Source organism: Rattus norvegicus, chromosome 18, assembly GCF_036323735.1.
Source record: "Rattus norvegicus strain BN/NHsdMcwi chromosome 18, GRCr8, whole genome shotgun sequence".
In the NCBI taxonomy this organism is placed as follows: Eukaryota; Metazoa; Chordata; class Mammalia; order Rodentia; family Muridae; genus Rattus; species Rattus norvegicus.
The window spans coordinates 52,212,126-52,232,612 of record NC_086036.1 but is presented as its reverse complement, the minus strand read 5'-3'; the positions used below and the strand labels follow the sequence as shown (position 1 = coordinate 52,232,612).

The following is a 20,487-nucleotide window of genomic DNA, read 5'->3' as shown; positions in this document are numbered from 1 at the left end:
CACTGGTAGACACACCAACATAGGCTTTGACATCAAAATTGCACTCTTCTCTTAGATTCCTGCCCCAAAGCGAGGAGAAATAGTCAGAAAGATTGGCGATGCCTTGCGGGAGAAGATCCAATTACTGGGAAGACTGGTAAAGTATTTTTGAAGTTTTTTTAGTGATCTCTTGAGAATCAGTCAAGAACAGGCTGTCATGAGTTCACATGCATACATTTTGTTTTGTTTGAGACTGAGGTTTCTGCTGTGTTGTGTAGCCTTGGCTCAAGAGATCCCCCTGCCTCAGACTCCTAACTGCTGGAGTTCTGTCTGCTCCCTTGCCCCACTAGGTTGAATCAGATTTTAAAAGATTAACATTAAAGGTATGTCCCAAGATTATGATTTTTAAGAAGAACAATATTTTAATGATTTATTTATTTTATGTTTATGAGTGGTCTATCTGCATGTACACCCTGCGTGTACACCTGCGCGTCAGAAGAGGTTATCAGATTTTACTGTAGATAGTTGTGAGCCACCATGTGTTTGCTGGGAATTGAACTCGGGACCTCTGAAAGAGCAGCCAGTGCTCTTAACCTCCGAGCTAACTCTCCAGCTCCAAGAAAAACAAATTTCAAAATCCATTTTTTTATAAGAAAAAGTAAAATAAATTTACCTGGTTTAAAAGTCATCAAAGCGGGGTTGGGGATTTAGCTCAGTGGTAGAGCGCTTGCCTAGGAAGCGCAAGGCCCTGGGTTCGATCCCCAGCTCCGAAAAAAAAAACCAAAAAACCAAAAGTCATCAAAGCATGATGAATTATATACATAAATGAAATTGTCAAAGAATTAATAAAAGCAATATATTAAAAATAAGACAAAAAAGCAAGTAAATAAAAAATTTCAGAAGAAAAGATTTCCTTAGTTTATTACCCACGTAAAATGTTTTATTTTGTCCTCAGCTTAATGTTTAATATACAAGTTCTGCTTGGGAAATTCTGCTTGCATTTTTATATTTTTAGGTGTCTTTGGAGATGGGGAAAATCTTAGTGGAAGGAATAGGGGAGGTTCAGGAGTACGTGGACGTCTGCGATTATGCTGCCGGCTTGTCGAGGATGATCGGGGGACCCACCTTGCCCTCTGAAAGTAAGCCTGGAGTCATTAAGCTAAGTGCTTGTGCCAGGACACAGCTTCCAACCCTCCTCTGTGGGCCCAGCGAGATGGCTTAGCAGGATGCCGGACAACTTCACTTCCATTCCCAGGACCCACAGGGCGGAGGGAGAGAGCTCAGTTTTATTGTCCTCTGACCTGCACGTGTGTGTACACACAGGCATAGGATGGAGGGCCGTGTCAGGGAATTGGTAGCTATGGCAGAGCATGCCAATTAAAGGACAGGACTGTAAGAGTGTTGGGGACTTTCTGCCCCAGGTACGTCCCGGAAGTACCCCAGGCCTCGAAGGACACGGCACTGGTGGTTGAATACTGTGAGTGGGGAAGGCGGCTGCATGAAGTTGAGGATGGGGGACCATCAGGAACCTCCTTGTGAGCACAGCTGGAGGATGCAGTGCACGGGTCCCTGTTGTGAGGGACTTTATCCTGAGTAGCTACAGCATTTACGTAGACCCTAGAGGCCTCTAAGCGAGGAATTGATGGCAGTCGGGCAAAGAAGAGAGAGTAGGAGAGAAGGCTAGACCTCCCCAGCAGGAGTTGGGATGCTGGCCTGTGGGACGGCCTGGGTATCAGGTGCTGAGGTTCCAGCGTGAGTGATGACAAGAAGTGTCACTGTCCTGCATGTGATAATAGTGTGTAAGTTTGACCAGGTCTGCGGATGCTTCTTGGCTCTGTTTTTTACAACACTGGCAACTGTTAATTAAAATAAGCCTTCGTGGCATTAGCTTTAAAGTTTGCAATGAAATATGAGATTGGGGGCTTTGTTTGTTTTGTATATAGTGTCTCATCTATTCCAAGCTGGGCTGGAACTTACCACAGGGCTGAGAAAAACCTTGTGTTGATCTTCTGCCTCCACCACACCCAGCTTATGCCAGGGGTCTGAACCAGGCCTGTACATGCCTGGCAAGCAGTCTGCCAGACGGACCACATCTGCCAAAAATATACTCATTTCTATTCGCACTTTAATTTCCTTACAGTGAATGAAGCTTTTGTAATCAATCCATCCAACATGAGCCTGTAACATGAGCTTTCTTGTCTTGAAGTTAGAGAGGTCAAGAGACAACACAGTCCTGAGAATCACGTGTTCTGTGCTCTATTTATGTTACCCTCTGTGTTCACATCTCTTGGGGGGAACCTCCTACTGTTTCATGACATGTCTCTGTCTTCCAAATGGGATCCATGCTGCCCTTACCTCTGCAGCTCCTGAGGTATGGGGTATAGTGACCACCAATACAGTTGGTAAAGTGGGGTAGTAATGAGCAGTTCTGTTTTACATTACACAGTAGTTCTTAATCCTTCGGCTCTGTGAGGTAGTCCACGGGAGCATCAGGAATACTTCTGGTCTGAAGAGAAATGGCTTAGGATTTTATTCATAACAAATATGTTCACCAAGTGAATATGTGTACACCGCAGGACCCGGCCATGCTCTCATGGAACAGTGGAATCCGTTAGGCCTGGTGGGAATCATCACTGCCTTCAACTTCCCTGTGGCTGTGTTTGGCTGGAACAATGCCATAGCTCTGATCACAGGCAACGTCTGCCTTTGGTAAGTTGTCATTCTCCGGTCTCATTGTGAGAGGTGGTGAGTAAACAGCCGGAGCCATCGCTGTGCACTGTGAAAGGGTTTTAGATGTGTCTTCAGTCTCTCTTAACTGACACATTAAGTCACATGTGCTAATTGCGCTGGTTTTTAATTTGTATTTGACCATTGGCAACATGTTTGGATGTAGTAGTATCTCCTTCCCCAGCCAGCTGTTCTTACTCTAAGTTGTACCTTCGTTCTGACACTTTTTTTTTTTTTTTTTTTTTTTTGGTTCTTTTTTTCGGAGCTGGGGACCGAACCCAGGGCCTTGCGCTTCCTAGGCAAGGGCTCTACCACTGAGCTAAATCCCCAACCCCTCGTTCTGACACTTAAGTACCTGGCAGTAGGCTCCATAGGCTAATGGCTCAGTCTTCCATAGAACTGCCCCAAGCTCAGATAGATGGATGGATTGAGTTTTTTTTCTTTCTTTCTCTCTTTTTTTTTTTTTTTTTGAGAGGAAGACTCCGAACTCTTGCTTCTACCTTTGGGCTACCATCTCCAGGATTTTATTGATTGATTGAGACAGGATCTGACTCTATAGCCCAGACCATATTATTACCTCAGCCCTCTGGGCGCAGGGATTACAGGTGCCCAGCCAAATGTATTAGTTAGTGTTAAGTAATGCCATCAATGGCATATTCTCAATCTCTGTATAAAACCAAGTGTAGTTTGAAGACTTGATGGTTTGGTACCATTTTGCAAAAGAACCTGTGCATTCTGTCTGAACTTTCTCGTTGGTGTGACCAACTGCCTGATAAGAAGCAACTTATGGGGCTGGAGAGATGGCTCAGAGGTTAAGAGCACTGTCTGCTCTTCCAGGGGTCATGAGTTCAATTCCCAGCAACCACATGGTGGCTCACAGCCATCTGTAATGAGATCTGGTGCCCTCTTCTGACCTGCATGTGTACATGCAGGTGGAACGCTGTATACATAGTAAATAAATCTTTTAAAAAAAAAGAAGCAACTTACTGGAGGAAGGTGTATTTTGGGTCACAGAAGGGGACGGGGAATGTACAGTTAGTCCATCATGGCAGAGCCAGAGTGGTGGTGGGACCAGCTTGTTCATATTAGTTTAGTCAGAAGCAGAGAAAGGGGACCACTGTTGTTCATCTGGCTTCCTTTTCTCCTTTTGTTCAGTCCAGGAGTCCAGCCATGGGATGGGGCTTCCCCCTTCAGTTAATCATCTCTGGAAGCCCCTTCTTAAGCACATTTGAAGTTCAGTGCTATGTGTCTCAGCACTGGCCAAGGCGGTGCTTAGTCAGTCAAGTTGACAATCCTAATTAACGATCGTCCAGCACTGAAACCCAGTGTGTTATGTAGTTAACAGTGCCACTTCCTTCGGGAACAGTTAACGTAACAGTTCTGTGGCCCTGCAGCAGCTGCGTTCCCCATCATTTGGAGCACGGTTATTACGTTGTTTCCTCGTCCCTGAAACCCCACCTGGAGGATAGGTTTCCATTTCAGTTACTAGTGGTATTTGTTGTCTAATTAGATGCTCTTCTCTATAACGTTTTTGTTTTTCTTTGAAATGAAAGGTGCTTGCCTCTAAAGTTAATTCTCTCTCTCTGTCTCTCTTAAATGTCTCTAGGAAAGGAGCACCAACAACTTCCCTCGTTAGTATAGCTGTCACAAAGTAAGTATGTGTGGCTTTCTTTTTTCTGGTGTCACATATTTCGCTAGGATGATTGACAAGCACTGGTGTATGTGTGTATGAGTGTGCTTTTTTTTTCTTTCTTCTTCGAGACATGGTTTCTCTGTGTCCTGGCTGTCCTGGAATTTGCTCTGTAGACCAGACTGGGCTCAAACTCACAGAGATCCATCTGTCTGCTCCTGAGTGCTGGGATTAAAAGTGTGCATGCCCCATCACTGCCCAGCAGGAAGTGTGTTTGTTTTAGCATAGAGATCAGGTACCTTTCTCCTTTGGTAGTAAGACTTTAGTATCATGGCAGTTTATGTGGATCTGTCTGAGCCATGCCATTTCATTTACCTGCTTGGAAGGATGCCAGCTATTGACAGTTTATCAATTGAAAAATAAAAACATGTACAGCAGAAAAGAAATACCCTGGCACTTTAGGGACTGTATGTATTACTTGATAATTGTCCAACAAGTGTATGGCTGAGAAATGTTCTACCCCTGGTGAATTTAGGACCTTACATATGCTAGGCAAGGGCTCTACCACTGAGATAGTATCTGTCAAGTGGACACACAGACCACTAACAAAGCAGAGAGAACTGATTGGTACACAAGCCATGCCTGGCTAGTTCAACCATTTCTCACAGCTCACAGCCAGTTACGTAGTGTGTGACCATGGTCTCATTTGACTGCAGCCCTTAGATTGAAGGAAAAGGCACTTTGATGTGCACAGGCCTTTTGGGCGTGTAAGATCCTGCTGTTTTCTGGCTGAAGCCAGCAGACACAAGCCCTGCGCTACTTCAGGGTTATGTGAGTCAGGGCCCCATCTTCCAGGACATCTCCATGGTAATATCCCAGGCTTCAGAGACTTCTTCCCCTCCCCAGTCCATCCTGTTTGCTTTAGTTTTGTGTCTTGAGACGGGTCCTCTTGTAGCCAGACTGACCTCGCATTCCTCACACAGCTGACTAGGACCTTAAACTGCATCCTCCTGCCTCTGCCTCCAAAGGGCATGTGCCACCATTATCCATTATCGCTTCTCTTTTCAGGGGAAGGGAGGTAGGAGAACAGGAACCCTTGTGGTCCAGGCCAGCCTTGAACTCCCCTGAAGTTCTGATCCTCCTGTCTCTGCCTCCAAAGTGCTAGATCTCAGGTGTGCACTGCCATGCCTGGTCTGTGCAGTGCTGGAGACTGAGCCCAGGGCTTCACTATGCAAATACTGTCAGCTGAGCTGAGCAGCTCTGCTTCCCTTTGCTGCTTCTGTGTGTGAGCAGATATGGGGTTATATTCAGACACCTTATTTGTTTGTGGGGTCTCTTTAGATTCCTCTACCTTCTTACACCTTATTCCTCTTTAATTTCCTTACTGTCCTAATGGATGTGTGGGTAGGGACCAAAGAAGAAAAAGCAAGGCTCCATCCATGTACATCAGTGAGGAATACAGCCTCCAACCTGTCATACTGACGCAGATGTGTCTTCACAGTTAGGTAGAAAAGATGGGATGAAAATGCTTCTATATCTCCTTTTCATGTTCTGTACATCTTGTCCTTTAACACTGTATGTTAAATGCAGACTTCTGCTTGTAAGTGTTTGCAAACCTTGTTTGTAATCCATGAGGGAAACCCAGGTCTGAGTGTTTGAAGAGTCAGTTGAAAAGGGAAGTCGTGTGTTAGGGCTTTCTCTCCCATTTATAAAAATGTTCCGAGAGGAGTGACTGGCTAAGCATGTCTGCTGTCTCCTTCCTAGGATCATAGCCAAGGTTTTGGAGGACAACCTGCTGCCTGGTGCCATTTGCTCCCTGACCTGTGGTGGAGCAGATATGGGGTAGGTGAATGGAGGAAGAGCATCCTTCACTGAAGGGCCCTGCGTTGATTGGTGGGAATCTTCTATTGCAATAACAAAACCCAGTGCAGCTAAGGAGGCGAGGCTACCTTCTGTGGCCATTAATGCTGTAGACCTGCTCGGCACTTGTTAGTGCGTGAGCTTCCCGCGGAATGCTTGGTTTTTAGTTACTGACACATGCCTACAATCTCAGAGCCCTGGAGGTGGAAGCAGAAAGATCAAAGTTCATGGCCATCCTCAGCTACACAGCAAGTTTGACGCCGTATCTAGGAAATGTTGTTTTAACTGCCACAAGATTCATATACCGTAAAACCCTCCCTTTGAAACCGTACCATTTGGTGGATTTTTGTTAGTTTTGTTTTGGTGCTGGGGTGAAGTCCAAGCATTGTATATGCTACTAGGCAAGGCCTCTCCCACCGAGCTGCAGCCTCAGCTCCTGCCAAGTAGCTTTGAGAACATTTGTTTTTAACCTGTACTTCGAGTCCCCTTTGGGGGTTGAAAGACATATCAGATAGGCTGCATGTCAGATATTTACATTATGATTCATAACAGTAGTAAAATTACAGTTAGGAAGGAGGAAAAAATAATTTCATGGTAGGGGGTCACCGCAACATGACGGACTGTATTAGGAAGGTGGGGAACCGCTGTTTCTAGGATGTTCAGTGCTGTGCAACTATTGCTATCTTATCCCAGGATGTTTAAATTATGCTGGAAAGAAACTTCTTACTATCCATACCCATTTCCCATTGGTTTGGATGGGGAAAACTTGCTCAATTTTCTGACAATCACTACTGTCCTTTTTGTCTCTGAATTTTCTTTTGGGGCCATTTTGTGTAAATATGAGGTCTTTTGTTACTCTCTTACTTAGCATGAGGTTACAGCATCTTGAATCTGGAACTGGCTAAAATTTCTCCGAATCATCATAAAAGACTTTTTTGTTTTGTTTTGCTTTTTAAATCAGCTTAGACTTTGACCAATTAGGTTCCCTTGGTGTCAAGTCTGTTACCATACTGGTCTGAGATGTTAGGCTCTTATATCTTCGTTCCTATAGGTGAGAATATTAGACAACCTATCTTTTTCCCTCTCTACTCTCCACCCCCCATATTCCCCACTGGAGTGTTTTAAAATGTCACTGAAATCCTGAGTGTTGTGTTGTGTGGCCTACACTTGTTCTTGAACTCTGGACATCCTCCTGTTGGCCTTGTCACAGTCATCAGCACACGTAGGAGCTTGCTAAGCACAGCCACCTGTCATGCGGACACTCAAGACTGGTTGAACCTGAGGAGCTTTATCTGAGTAATTAGATCAAGATGCCCAGTCTACACCCATGCAGGGGCTGCACGGCATTGCTCACCCTGACCGGGGGAGGCACAAACAACTGCAACACAGAAGTTCAAATACATAGCCTCTGAGCTATGCTTCTCAGAACCAACTAGAAAGGTTTTACTTTTTAAAAAATTGTGTATTTTGTGGGGAATGGGGAGAGTTTTATTAAGAAGAAAATGAAGTTAAAGGGAGAGGAACTGATTCTGGAAAATTCCAGGTAGCAGATGACTTGAACTTTTGATCCTCCTGCTTGCATGGCTCAGCTTCTAGAAGTATAGACCACCACACCTTTTGAATGCTATGAGGCAAGCTACCTCCCTAGCTCCAAGAGCCGTGCATTTTGCTGGGTTCCTGGGGAGGTCTGGCGTGTAATCACGAGGGTCTTTATTTTGAGATGAGGGTCTTTAGTTTGAGGTAGTGTCTTTCTAAGTTGTCCAGATGGCTTGGAACTCATTCTGTAGTGCAGACAGGTCTTTTTTTTTTTTTTTTTAAAGATTTATTTATTCATTATATATAAGTACACTGTAGCTGTCTTCAGACACACCAGAAGAGGGCATCTGATCCCATTACAGATGGTTGTGAGCCACCATGTGGTTGCTGGGATTTGAACTCAGGACCTCTGGAAGAGCAGTCAGTGCTCTTAACCACTGAGCCATCTCTCCAGCCCCCCAGACAGGTCTTAAATGTGTGATTTTTCTACTTTTGTCTCCCAAGTAGCTGGGGTTGCAGGCTTGTGCCATCAGGTCTGCTTGTTCTTTTAAGTAAAAGATTTAGTTGTATGTGTATGAGTGTTTTGCCTGCATTTATACCACTTGCATGCCTGGTACCTCTGTAGAAACTAGAGGAGTGTCAGGTCCTCTGGAACCAAGTTACCGATGACTGAAAGCCACTGTGTGGGGTCTGGGAATTAAACCTGGGTCCTGTGGAAGAGCAGCTGATCTTGCAACTGCTGGGCCAGCTCTTTAGCCCCAGGTCTGGCTGCTCTGAAAGGCATTGTATTGCAGATAACAAACCTGAAAGCACCCAGTGTTCATCCACACCAGGGACACATTGACTTGGTTCCTTCTCAGTACAGGAAGAACCTTCTTCATGAACTAAGGAGGTTTCCTAAAGGGCTATCAACAGCTCACAGAACAGGTCAGCCAGCTTCCTGTGTGGTTCTGCTTGGGAAGAGTTTGTTTTATTACCTCATGCTCTTGGGGCAGACTTCCGTGTGACTGTCTTGCCAAGGGCCCATAGCATGCTTCTTGCTGGTACTGTGGGGTGCCCTGATGTGTAGGTGTGTTTGCTTGGGTGACGCTTTCTGTTCCCTGCAGCACAGCAATGGCCAGAGATGAGCGTGTGAACCTGCTGTCGTTCACTGGGAGCACTCAGGTGGGGAAGCAGGTGGCCCTCATGGTGCAGGAGAGGTTTGGTAAGTGCTGGCTTTATGCTGAGGATTCGAATCAGTGTATGATGACTGAAAGGTTTTTGCAGGACCTGGTGGTACACTCTTTTAATCCTAGCTCCCGAGAGGCAGAGGCAGGGGCCCCTCTGAATTCAAGACCAGCCTGGTCTAGGTAGTGAGTTCCAGACCAGCTAGGACTATATGATGACCCCGTCTCAAACAAACCAACCCCAACACTAACAAATAGCACACCAAAAAAACAACTCAATAAATAATAAGGTCAGTAAGGTTATAGGATGGGAGATTAACTTAACAAAATTAAATTTCTGTTAGTTACAATTGAAAATGAAATTTAGAAAATTCTACTTATGGTGATATCAGAAGAATAAAATACCGGCACTTAAATTTGAAGTAGCGTTGGTCTTTTGTGGAAAGACAATAGGACCTAAGTAAACGAAAAGACATCTCATTCTCCCTCCTCAGAGTGCTCAGGCTTGTGGTGATGCCAGTTCTTCCCAGGTGACCTGTGAGCTCTGCATAATTGCTGTCAGCATCACATTTATTGCCAATGGGTGTTTTTGTTTTGTTTTGTTCCTCCTTAGCAAAATTGCTAGACATTCTCAGTGTATAAGAGCGGTCTCTTGACAGACAGTGTTTGGACAATCAGATAGCCACATGAATTAGTGTGAAGTTTCTCTTTGTCTTACTTTAAACCTCAAACATTACTAAGAATGTATCAAAAGACCTCAATATGGGGACTGGAGAGATGGCTCAGTGGCAAAGAGCACTGAGTTCCAGAGGTCCTGAGTTCAATTCCCAGCAGTCATATGGAGACTCACAACCATCTGTGATGAGATTCAGTGCCCTCTTGGAGTGTGTCTGAGGACAGCCACAGTGTACCCATATACACAGAGTGAGTAAATCTTTAAAAAACCAAACCAACCAAACAAGACCTAAATGTAAGAGCCAAGACTACATTTTAGGAAACCTAGGAAATAAGTCTTTGTTACCTTGAGTTGGGCAGTGTTTTCTTAAATGATGCCCAAGACACAAATAGAACTAGTAGCAGTAGTTAAATTAAACTTCGTCAAGAAACTTTCTGTGCTTTCAGGTTTACGGAGAAGGAAAGGGAAAGAACGGCCAACAGAAGGGTCAGGTACTCGCCAGTCAGTGCTCGGGTGTGGAGCCTGTGTCCAGAATAGAAAGTTCTTTCTGTAGACAGGATCTCACTGTGTGACTGTAGCTGGCATGGACCTTGCTATGTAGAACAGGCTGGCCTTGAACTCATAGAGATACTCCTGCCTCTGCTTCCTGAGTACAAGGATTAAAGGTGTGCATGGACTGTAGAAACTCTTAAAAGCCCAGCAGTGTGAGGACAGATGCTATAAGCTTTGTATGAGACAAGTGCTCTGCCACTGAGCGCCATTCCAGCCACAGAGAATGCAGCTCGAAAATGGGCAGTGGGGCTGGCAAGACGGTTCAGGGGGTAAAAATCATTCACTGTGCAGCCCTGATAACTGAGTTTAATTCCTGGAACCCATGTAACGAAGCTGGTGGCTTGCAACTGTTGTTCCAGCACTCCCATTGTGAGATGAGAAAGAGAGACAGAGACAGAGAGAGAGAGAGACAGAGAGAAAATAACAGGAAACTCTGCCTCATAAACAAGGAAGAAGGAAAGAGCAAACTCCCCAAAAGTTATTTTCTAATATCTATATGCATACTGTGATACCTGTGCTCTTGTGCTCATGCGTGCTCTCTCTCTCTCTCTCTCTCTCTCTCTCTCTCTCTCTCACACACACACACACACACACACACACACACACAATTAAGAGAAATAACAACTGAGAAATGGACAGTAGATTTCAGTAAACACCTCATGTGTACAATAAATTGGAAAATTGATTCTCATCTTCATTCATGTCTCTTCATGGGAGCAGTTTGCCACCTCCTCACTGTCCCCTTACACAAAGCAGGAGTTTGTTGTTCTTGTTGTTCTTGTGTAAGTAGAGGAGTAGAATTGCAAACCCCTGAATGCACTTGGCTATCCTAGTGATAGGGGCTTTTGTTTGGGAGGGGACTGCGCATTGGCAGTTAGGGAGGTTAGAGAGCAGTTACTGAGAGTGTGCAGAAAGCACAGGCTGTCCCCCTTTTGCCGAATATCACTTGCATCCAGGAAGGAGAAACTGCTGTCTTCTGTACAGCAGAATCTTCTCTTTTCTTCTTCACACCTAGTGTACTGGCTGTGCTGTTGGCAGTAAGCAGTCATTAAGTCAATTCCTGCCCCAGAAGCTGGAGCAGGTGTAGTCTCAGAGGCTTTGCAGATAGCACCATAGCTTTCATGTTTCCTGTCCACTGGATGCTTGCCTGCCGTGAGCCGTGGTGGTGAGACTGTACTTTCCTGTATCAGGTTCCTGATACTTCACATAAGTTCCTTTAGAGGAGACAGATATTCAAAAGAACAGAACAAAACACATAGCCATAAAAGTGAGGCAGATCTCGTCTGCACACAGGGAGAGCGAGATGAGCCCCTGCTCAGAGAGTTCTGTATGAGGTCTCTGGGATGTGAGGGAGTTGGCATCATGAGTTGAGTCTAGAGCCCTGCTGGTCACACATGACTTGAGTAGATAGTGAAATAAAACTGATAACTAACAATGTATTCAACACTGAATGATGAAATAATCATGGTGGACTAACATGCTGGGCTTACCACCCCATTATTTTCTCTTGTCTCCCACATTTGCTGCCCCTCTCCTAACTAGCCCCCTTCTTTCATTAATGTCTTGTGTGTGTGAGAAACACAGTGAGTCGCTTTAAAAAAATCTTTTTTGTTAGGTTTTATAACGTGCGAGTGTGCACGCGTGTGTGTGCACTGCACATGTAGCAGTGAGAAGACAGTTATTAGGAGTCAGTGCTTTCCTACCACGTGGGTCTTGGGAATTGAATTCAGACTTGGCTGCAGGCACCTTTATTTGCTGGACCATCTTGTTGGGCCCCCAGTGAATTAATTTCACTAGGATTGCTTAAAGGATTGAGGGGCGTTTGTTTACAGGAGCACAGAAACCATAGCAGTCATTATACTTCTGAAGAAAATCTCTCCTTTCTCCATCAACCATTAACTATGTATAGAGTCCTCAGGGAGTGGTGGGACCCCATGCTTTCCTCCTTTTCCATGACAGGGTGTTGACAGGCCCCATCTTGTGCAGAGAGACATACTGATCTAATGGCCATACATAGCCACATCCTGTCTGGAAGTCACTGTTCCATTGCTGTGTCCTTCTGTGATATTCCCAGGGCAAGATCGAGATCTCCATCCCGTTCACGGTGGGCATTCAGCAGTTGTTAATTCTCAGTACTTTGATCAGTTATGGGTCTCAACAGTCACTGCTGAACCCCTCAGAAGGAAGTTTCTCTGACCAAAGCCACCACCAGCCCCAGCAGCATTAGCAGCAGCAGGAGCAGCTGTTTGCACAATGCTTCGTCATTTACTCTTTGTAGAAGCATGCACGTGTGCATGGGCTCACACACATAGAGTGTGTGTGTGATTCATGTCCACTTTCAGGGTGTTTCCCAAGAGTACATTCTCTTGTATAACCATGGTACAGCGATGTAATTGCCATCAGTATCATTCTAAGCCGCTTTACTAATCAGAAAGTAAATGAAAGGCTAACTTGGATGGCCCTACTGTGAGACACTGAGACTGAAGTGGGAATTAACTGTGCCTGTTTTCTTTTAAAGGGAAAAGCTTGTTGGAGCTCGGAGGAAACAATGCCATCATTGGTAAGGCTGCCCCATTGGCTTTGCTTTCTGTTCAGTTTGCTGTCGGCAGCCATTGACTGTCTGGTGCCTGCATAGGAGCTCATCCTTCCTATGCTTTGCCTGTGACCCAGTTCCCATCTTTAGGACATGAACTTGGCTGGAAGGAGGATGGAGCTGGGAAGAAGCAAACCGGATTGGTGTTGGGAAAATGTTTTCTGGGCCCTTGAATATGGGCTTGAGACTTCTGTTGTCTCTAACATGGCATTACTTCTTCATGCTTTTTCTTCTCTTGTTTTCTGGAAACTGGCTTTGTGTTTTTCTAGAACAATCGATTGTTTCCTAAGTGACTTGCCGATTTCTTTAGGTTTCAGACACACAAAGTTGACGTTTAGTTGCATACTGGGGGCCTTCTTGTTAGGAAGGGACACGCCCCTCTTTTGCTTCTTAAGATTTTGTGCGTGCGTGCGTGCGTGTGTGCGTGTACATGTGTGTTTTCAGGTGATTGTAGGCACCTGAGAAGCCAAAAGAGGGCATCAGATTCCCTGGAGACAGAGTTGTGTGGTTGTGTGGTGCCTGACATGGTTGCTGGAGACCAAATTTGTGTTCTCTTCAGGACAGCCCTTATACTGCCGAGCTAATTCCCTAACTGCCATTCAGTCTTCTTCTGTAGCACAGGGTAACGATGCCTTCTGTCTGAATGGCTGGAAGGAGGAGGCACTTAAAGAGAGTGCTGTGCTCTGAGACCTAATGTCGAGACCACAGTACAAAGCCTCAGGAGTGCACAACCCTGGATTTGGTCCCCAGAACTGGGAGAAAGAAAATAGAATAGTGGAATACAGGAGTCACGGAAGTGGACAGGAAGTCTAGTCTGTGCGTGAGATGCGTTCTTTCCGTCATCCTGATTGGAGGATGCTCAGATTAGATGGTGATGGTGATGGCATAGGAGGGACAGCGGCTGTCAGGCACAGAGGGCCCAGGAAGCAGAGAGGATAAGTAATGGATCACCGCTGTAAACCCGTTAACCATGCAGAGATCGTCCCTTTCTCCTTCTGAGGGCAAGCTTTGGTTGTCCTCTGCAGCAGAGTGGGGCTGTCCCATGGAGGAACAGGAAGCTTTGTGGCAGTGGGAGTGGACTGGAACAGGGGAGCACCCAGATGGTGGTGGAGCTCATGGACCTTCATGGTGGCCATAGCAAGGGGTCTGTGCAATGGATGGGAGGTCCAGCCGAGCCTCAGTTTCCCTGTGTACCTGGGTAGAGTTCGAAGACCCCCTTGCTTTGTCATACACTCTTCTCTGGAGAGAGAGTGTGGCTTTCCCTTCGGACGTGTGTGTACCGTGAATCTTCAGTTTTGGGGCGGTCCTGTCGATGCGGCTGTGTTTTCCGAGGGCACTGTTTGATAAACTTAGATAAGCTTTGCCCACTGCACACTGACCGCACACATTTGCACTTCATTAAGCTTTCGAGGACGCCGACCTCAGCTTGGTTCTTCCCTCCGCTCTGTTTGCCGCCGTGGGAACAGCCGGCCAGAGGTGTACCACTGTGAGGCGACTGGTGAGTGTGTCCACATGGTGCCTAAGATTGTCCTTTGTCTGTCTTCGAATGTAGGTATGTGCGTGTCTGTGCATGCTCTGTGTGCTGTGTCCTCGCAGGCCAAGGGGTGTCAGGTCTCCTGGAGCTGGGGTCATAGGTCGTAGGTTCTGGCAACCTAACTTGGGTTTTCTGGAAGAACAGCCAGGGCCCTTTAGCTGTTAAGCCACCTCTTCTGCTTTTAAACTTCAGTTTAATGAACTCTGTCTGTAGGAGGCATAGAAGTGTTGCTAGAAAGATCTATTCCTTAAACATGGATGGCAGACACGTGGGTTTCCTTCACTTCTGTGGTGGTGGCAGATGTTAACCCACCCTGAGCTGCACTGGGCTCAAAACCGACTGACAGAAGCCGGCCTCAGGCGGCACCAACTTTGAGTCAGACTTCGTGGCAGATGTGACCAATGTCTTACAGGGGCTGAGACAAGTGACAAGTTAAATTCTAAACAGTAGTGTTGCTTTTTTTAATAAACATTTCAAATATTTTGTTTGGTCTCAAGCCTCAGATTTGACTTAATGTTATATGGCTTATTGAAAACCAAATGCTCTTAACGATTATGTATGGTTTGAGCAGAGGTGGTAATGTGCACCTATAATCCTAGAACTTGGGAGGCTGAGGTCTGAGAGTCCTTTGAGCCCAAGAGTTTGAGTCTAGCCTGGGCAATATCTTTAACATATGTCACATGCACATGTACACACACCCCCACTCCCTCCAACCCCTGCCCCACTGTCTTAGTCAGGGTTTCTATTCTTGCACAAAACATCATGACCAAGAAGCAAATTGGGGAGGAAAGGGTTTATTCAGCTTACACTTCTACATTGCTGTTCATCACTAAAGGAAGTCAGGACTGGAACTCAAGCAGGTCAGGAAGCAGGAGCTGATGCAGGAGCCATGGAGGGATGTTACTTACTGGCTTGCTTCCCCTGACTTGTTCATCTTGCTCTCTTATAGAACCTAAGACCACCAGCCCAGGGATGGCATCACCCACCATGAACCCTTCCACCCTTGATCACTAATTGAAAAAATGCTGGAGCTCACGGAGGGATTTCCTCAAAGGAGGCTCCTTTCTCTGTGATAACTCCAGCTTGTGTCAAGTTGACACAGAAAACTAGCCATTTTACACACACACACACACACACACACACACACACACACACACACACACACACACGAGTCTATATAAGGAGGTGTTAATTAGCTACAGAGTGGGGGATATGGGTGGTTTAATCTATATGCTAGATTGAGTTGGGTTTCAATTTAGAAATATAACCTTGATTGGTTGGTTGATTGATTGATTATTTATTTATTTATTTATTTATTTGTGCTATAGTGAAAGACTAGAACTAAATAAGTTTTAGGTATAGAACCTGGCTATCTTTACATTAAAAAACTGCAGTTGGATCACCAAGGGACCGGCTTTGTGTTATTTTCTCTCATTCACAATTATTGTGAACAGATGTTATGTAAGATTGATTTCTAAATCAGACCAGAGTGAATAATAAATGACAATAGGGTCTTAAGACTAATTTATTTGTGTGTATGTGTGTGTATGTGCATGTGTATGTGTATGCATGTACATCTCATGTGTCCTTGGTACCCAAAGAAGTTAGAAGAGGATGCTGAACCCCCTGGGACTGCAGTTACAATTGTGAGCAGCCATGTGGGTGCTGGGAACTGAACCCAGTCCTCGGGAAGAGCAGCTGGAGCTCTTAACCTCTGGTCCATCTCTCCAGCCTGATGATATAGTCTTGAGCTTTCTTATCCTTTTTATATTGTGTCCTGAATAAAAAAAAAATCTCATAATAGAAACTTATATTTTAACTTACATATACATTAAATTGTAGGAAACACGCAAGCCAAGAAAGGGAACAAGGATTATTAGAAGTAATTATATCCTGTAGCAGCTCTCTCCTGTAATCCCTCCGCTGGGAAGGCTTTGGCAAGAGCATCTTAAGTGTGAGGCTAGCTTGGGCTGCATAATGAAACCCTGTCTCAAAAATAAGATAATTGCATGGTAAAACGTAAAATTCTGAAAAGCTGCTTGACACACTTTTTAGTCTTGAAGTAAATATGTGTAGCTATGCTCTGTATTTAGTGTTAAATATTAAGGAATACAATTAGTCATCGCCTAGATTGACTTCCATGGTGACAGGGATTCATATGGAAAAAAATTTCAGCATTCATTAGCCTTTCCATGACTAGTTCCTAAAGTAACTGTTCACTTGTTATGAGGAGACTAACCCAGACAACTGGGAGATTGGGTAGTTTGGTAAATCAGCCTCTCTCTCTATACCCCCTCTCTTTTCTTTCTTTCTTTTTTTTTTTTTCTCGGAGCTGGGGACTGAACCCAAGGCTTTGTGCTTGCTAGGCAAGTGCTCTACCACTGAGCTAAATCCCCAACCCCTACCCCCTCTCAATATATATATGTATATATGTATATATACACATATATGTATATATGTGTGTATATATATATATGTATGTATATATACGTATATGTGTGTGTATGTGTGTGTGTATATATATATATGTATGTATGAATGAGCTAGGGTAGGATCTTTATATATGTATACACAAGTATATAGAATATATACTCTGTTCTTCTATACATAAAGAAAAGAATATAGCATGAAGTATATTGATATCCTAGTCTACTGCTGGCTGGAGACCTTCAAAACCTGAAACTCAGTATTTTTGGTGACTCATTTGAGGTTGGTTCAATTCAACTATGAGTCCCATGTTTGCTGAGACTCACGGGTACAGTGTGGGACAGGTTTGCCCATGTTAATTAATATGCTAAGTTCTGTACTAAGAAAAAAGGAACAATGGATTTGTGTAGCTTAGCAGGTCAGGTTCTTAGAAGCTTGGTATAGACATGGTTTAAGGTGTTGTTTGAGTGGTTTTGGGGGGTGCCTTTTGTTTCTTTGAGCCAGGGTCTCATGTATCCCAGGCCAGCCTCAAGTTTACTGCCTAGCTGAGGATAGCCTTGAACTCCTGATTTTCCTTCCTCTCACTCTCAACACTGGGCTTATAGGCATGCAGTGTACCACACCTGACATATGTGGTGAAGGGTCAAACCCAGGGTTTCTTAAATGCTAAAAGAACTTATGATCAACTAACCTGCGTGTCCAGCTATGGTTTATGGTTTTATTTCAACATCCACCTAGAAGAAATGACGATTTACATGTAGTTAATATTAACACTAGAAACCATTCAATTAAAAGTGTGGTTTTAGTTTGCTTTCGGAGACTTTATTATCCTGGTAGTTACTAATCAGTACTGTTGAAGACGTTATTCACTCTCTTAAGCCTTGTATACTCACGTTGCCATTCTCCTGATGTCTGTTCTTCACGTAGTTTTTGCACGAAAGCATCCATGATGAAGTTGTAGACAGACTGAAAAATGCCTACTCACAGATCCGTGTCGGGAACCCCTGGGACCGTGAGTAGCTTGTTCTTTTATTAAAAAGTTATTCCCTTTTAACAGCTGGTGTTACGTGTATTTCTGACTTTCTGAGTTGGAGGTATGGTGCCTTTTCCTGGAGGTCTGAGCTGCATTCTCCTAGGGTAGGATCTCATACTTGACATATGGAAGAGTTGGGGTCCTCGTCGGATGGGTTCCCGATTGGATCAAGTGATGGCTGAGTTCTTTCTCTTTTTACTGCTGCTATCCTTTCCAAGCTCCCATCATCCCCAGGAAAAGTGCGAGTTCCCAGGCTTCCTGCTCCACTGCCTTCCATAGCAACCAGAGTAGCTGCTAAGAAGTACTCATGTCTGAGGGCATGGCTGTGTGAGCCTTGAAGCCGTCACTCAGGAGGAGGAAGAGGCTGAACCAGTTGGTCTCTGTGAGTTTGAGGCCAGCGAGAGCTACATAGTGATATCCATATTAAAAGGGGCGGGGCTCTACGTGGGCCTGGGAGGATGGCTCAGGGTTGAGAAAAGCAGGTACTGTTCTTAGAGAGCCAGAGTACTTGGTTCCCAGCACCCATATCAGGTGATTCACAGCTGCCTTTTATCAGGGGTCTGGGGTTGAGATAGTGTCTCATAGTGTAGTCCTGGCTGGCCTTGAACTCACAGAGACCCACTTGCCTCTGCCTCCTAAGTGCTGGGATTAAAGACATGCACCACCATCTTTACAAGCATCTTAGAACTCTAGCTGCAGGGGTCTGATGTCTCTGCAGGCACCTACACTCATGCGTCCCCGCCTACACACAACCTACACACACACACACACACACACACACACACACACACACACACACACACACCAACCTACACACACACACTTAAAAATAAAAATAAATGAAAAAATATAATTGACCCTTCTGTTGGGACACCCCAGTGATGTCACTGCACTTAGACAGAAGTCCACACTTCCTCTGGTGCATGTTCCCAGGCCTCATAATGTTGCCCCTGCCTTCCACCCTGCCGAGTGTCCACTGGACTCATGTCCCCTTGGCCCCTATCTCCTGGGGCTTCAGTTTGTCAGCTTTCCAGTGTTCTTAACCATTCCTGGCTCTTGGCTGCTGTTATCCCTGCTAGAAATAATCTTTGCCCTGGCCTTTCCATGGGTGACTGCTACACACTTGCAGGGGCCGAACTCAATTATTTCAGTGGTTATTTCAATGGTCTCGTTTCTGGCAACTGGTCAGTCTACCCTGTTGAACTGTGCATTAGCCACAGAGATTGTAATGGTCTTCAAGGGTGGACACACTGCCATGACCATGGCACTCTTGTGTCTTTTGGGCATCGCTTTGGTTGCTAGCCATTCCTCTAAAGTAGGGGTTGACCAGCACATTTGGCTTGCTCTCTGTTTATGTTTATGTCTCACAGCCATCTCTGCTCATTTGCTTATCGGGGCTGGCAGCTCTGGACTACAAAGGCCGAGTTGAGTAGTTGTATTGGAGACCATGTTCTTGGTACAGAGCTTAAGACGTTAAGTATCTTGTCCTTCACAGAAAAGAATTACTGATTGCTGCTCTCAACTGAGGATATAGGATGGAGGGGTAGCCTGTTAGTTTGGAAAGCCACTGACATAATAAAATGATGTTACTGAAGGCAAAATGAAGAGTGTCCCTTTTCTCTCCCCAGCCAATATCCTCTATGGACCGCTCCACACCAAACAGGCGGTGAGCATGTTTGTGCAAGCCGTGGAAGAAGCAAAGAAAGAAGGAGGCACGGTGGTCTATGGGGGCAAGGTAATGGGAGCGGTGGGTAGGTGCTGGTACCTTTCTTCCTCTGAAGCACAGACATCACTGATTAAAACCGGTGAAGGGTCCCAGAGAGCCACTTTCTTCTCGCCATCTCTCTTACAAGGGAAAAGAGTTTTGAGGAATGGTGGCAGAAAATGCATGACACACAGGAGTCAGTCACAGTTGCCTCTGCTGGTCCCTAGGACTCTGTGTGGAAGGGATCTTGCTGTGCTATAGCTCGTAAGATACTAGACTAGTTACCCAACAGGATGCTGTGTTAGAGAAGTAATTTACCTGTGAATGCTGGTTTGTTTTCTCCTGGTAAATGTAGGCAAAGGTGATGTACTCTGACTCCTAGTCCTGAAAAGGGAAAGCCACTCTCTTTTAAGATTATTTTTTGTGTTTTTATTTTCATCTACTTAAGGTCATGGACCACCCTGGCAATTATGTGGAACCCACCATTGTGACTGGTCTTGTCCATGATGCGCCCATTGTTCACAAGGAGACTTTTGCCCCAATTCTCTATGTCTTCAAATTCAAGGTAAAAAAAAAAAAATGAAAAGACTCAAACCATGACAGAATCAGATTTAGGCAAGTGTTAATTCTTGGCTTTCTTCTGTGCATAAAACTATGTTTTATGAAATAATCTTTGACCTGATCACAGTAAGACCAGAAACACTAACAGCTCCTGTTCTTTATCCGTCTAGAATGAAGAAGAGGTCTTTGAATGGAACAATGAAGTAAAACAGGGACTTTCGAGTAGTATCTTTACCAAGGATCTGGGCAGAATCTTCCGCTGGCTTGGGTATGACTTAGTCTGTTGACCATGTATGTAAGTCTGACATGGTGGTGTGAGTGATCGTGTTCACAGCACGAGCCCGAGTGTCTGTGCTTTGTTCTGATTTTATTTCCTGTGTGTCCTCATTGTTCTCTCCTCACACACACAGACCTAAGGGTTCAGACTGTGGCATTGTGAACGTCAATATTCCTACCAGCGGGGCTGAGATCGGCGGTGCGTTTGGTATGTAGAGACTCATTTTCCCTT

General features: G+C 45.0%; 1 protein-coding gene across 1 annotated transcript in view; it reads left to right on the top strand.

Annotated features, from left to right (window-relative positions):
- The window catches only part of Aldh7a1 (aldehyde dehydrogenase 7 family, member A1), a 32,259-nt gene that overhangs the window by 7,681 nt on the left and 4,091 nt on the right, over positions 1 to 20,487 (top strand). Inside the window, exons 4-16 of the mRNA NM_001271105.1 lie at positions 56 to 136; positions 995 to 1,118; positions 2,556 to 2,688; positions 4,313 to 4,357; positions 6,101 to 6,178; positions 8,839 to 8,936; positions 12,645 to 12,686; positions 14,123 to 14,217; positions 17,608 to 17,692; positions 19,342 to 19,448; positions 19,867 to 19,983; positions 20,150 to 20,247; positions 20,390 to 20,463. Of these exons, the coding sequence (NP_001258034.1) occupies positions 56 to 136; positions 995 to 1,118; positions 2,556 to 2,688; positions 4,313 to 4,357; positions 6,101 to 6,178; positions 8,839 to 8,936; positions 12,645 to 12,686; positions 14,123 to 14,217; positions 17,608 to 17,692; positions 19,342 to 19,448; positions 19,867 to 19,983; positions 20,150 to 20,247; positions 20,390 to 20,463 (1,177 nt within the window). The remainder of the gene's footprint in view (positions 1 to 55; positions 137 to 994; positions 1,119 to 2,555; positions 2,689 to 4,312; positions 4,358 to 6,100; positions 6,179 to 8,838; positions 8,937 to 12,644; positions 12,687 to 14,122; positions 14,218 to 17,607; positions 17,693 to 19,341; positions 19,449 to 19,866; positions 19,984 to 20,149; positions 20,248 to 20,389; positions 20,464 to 20,487) is intronic.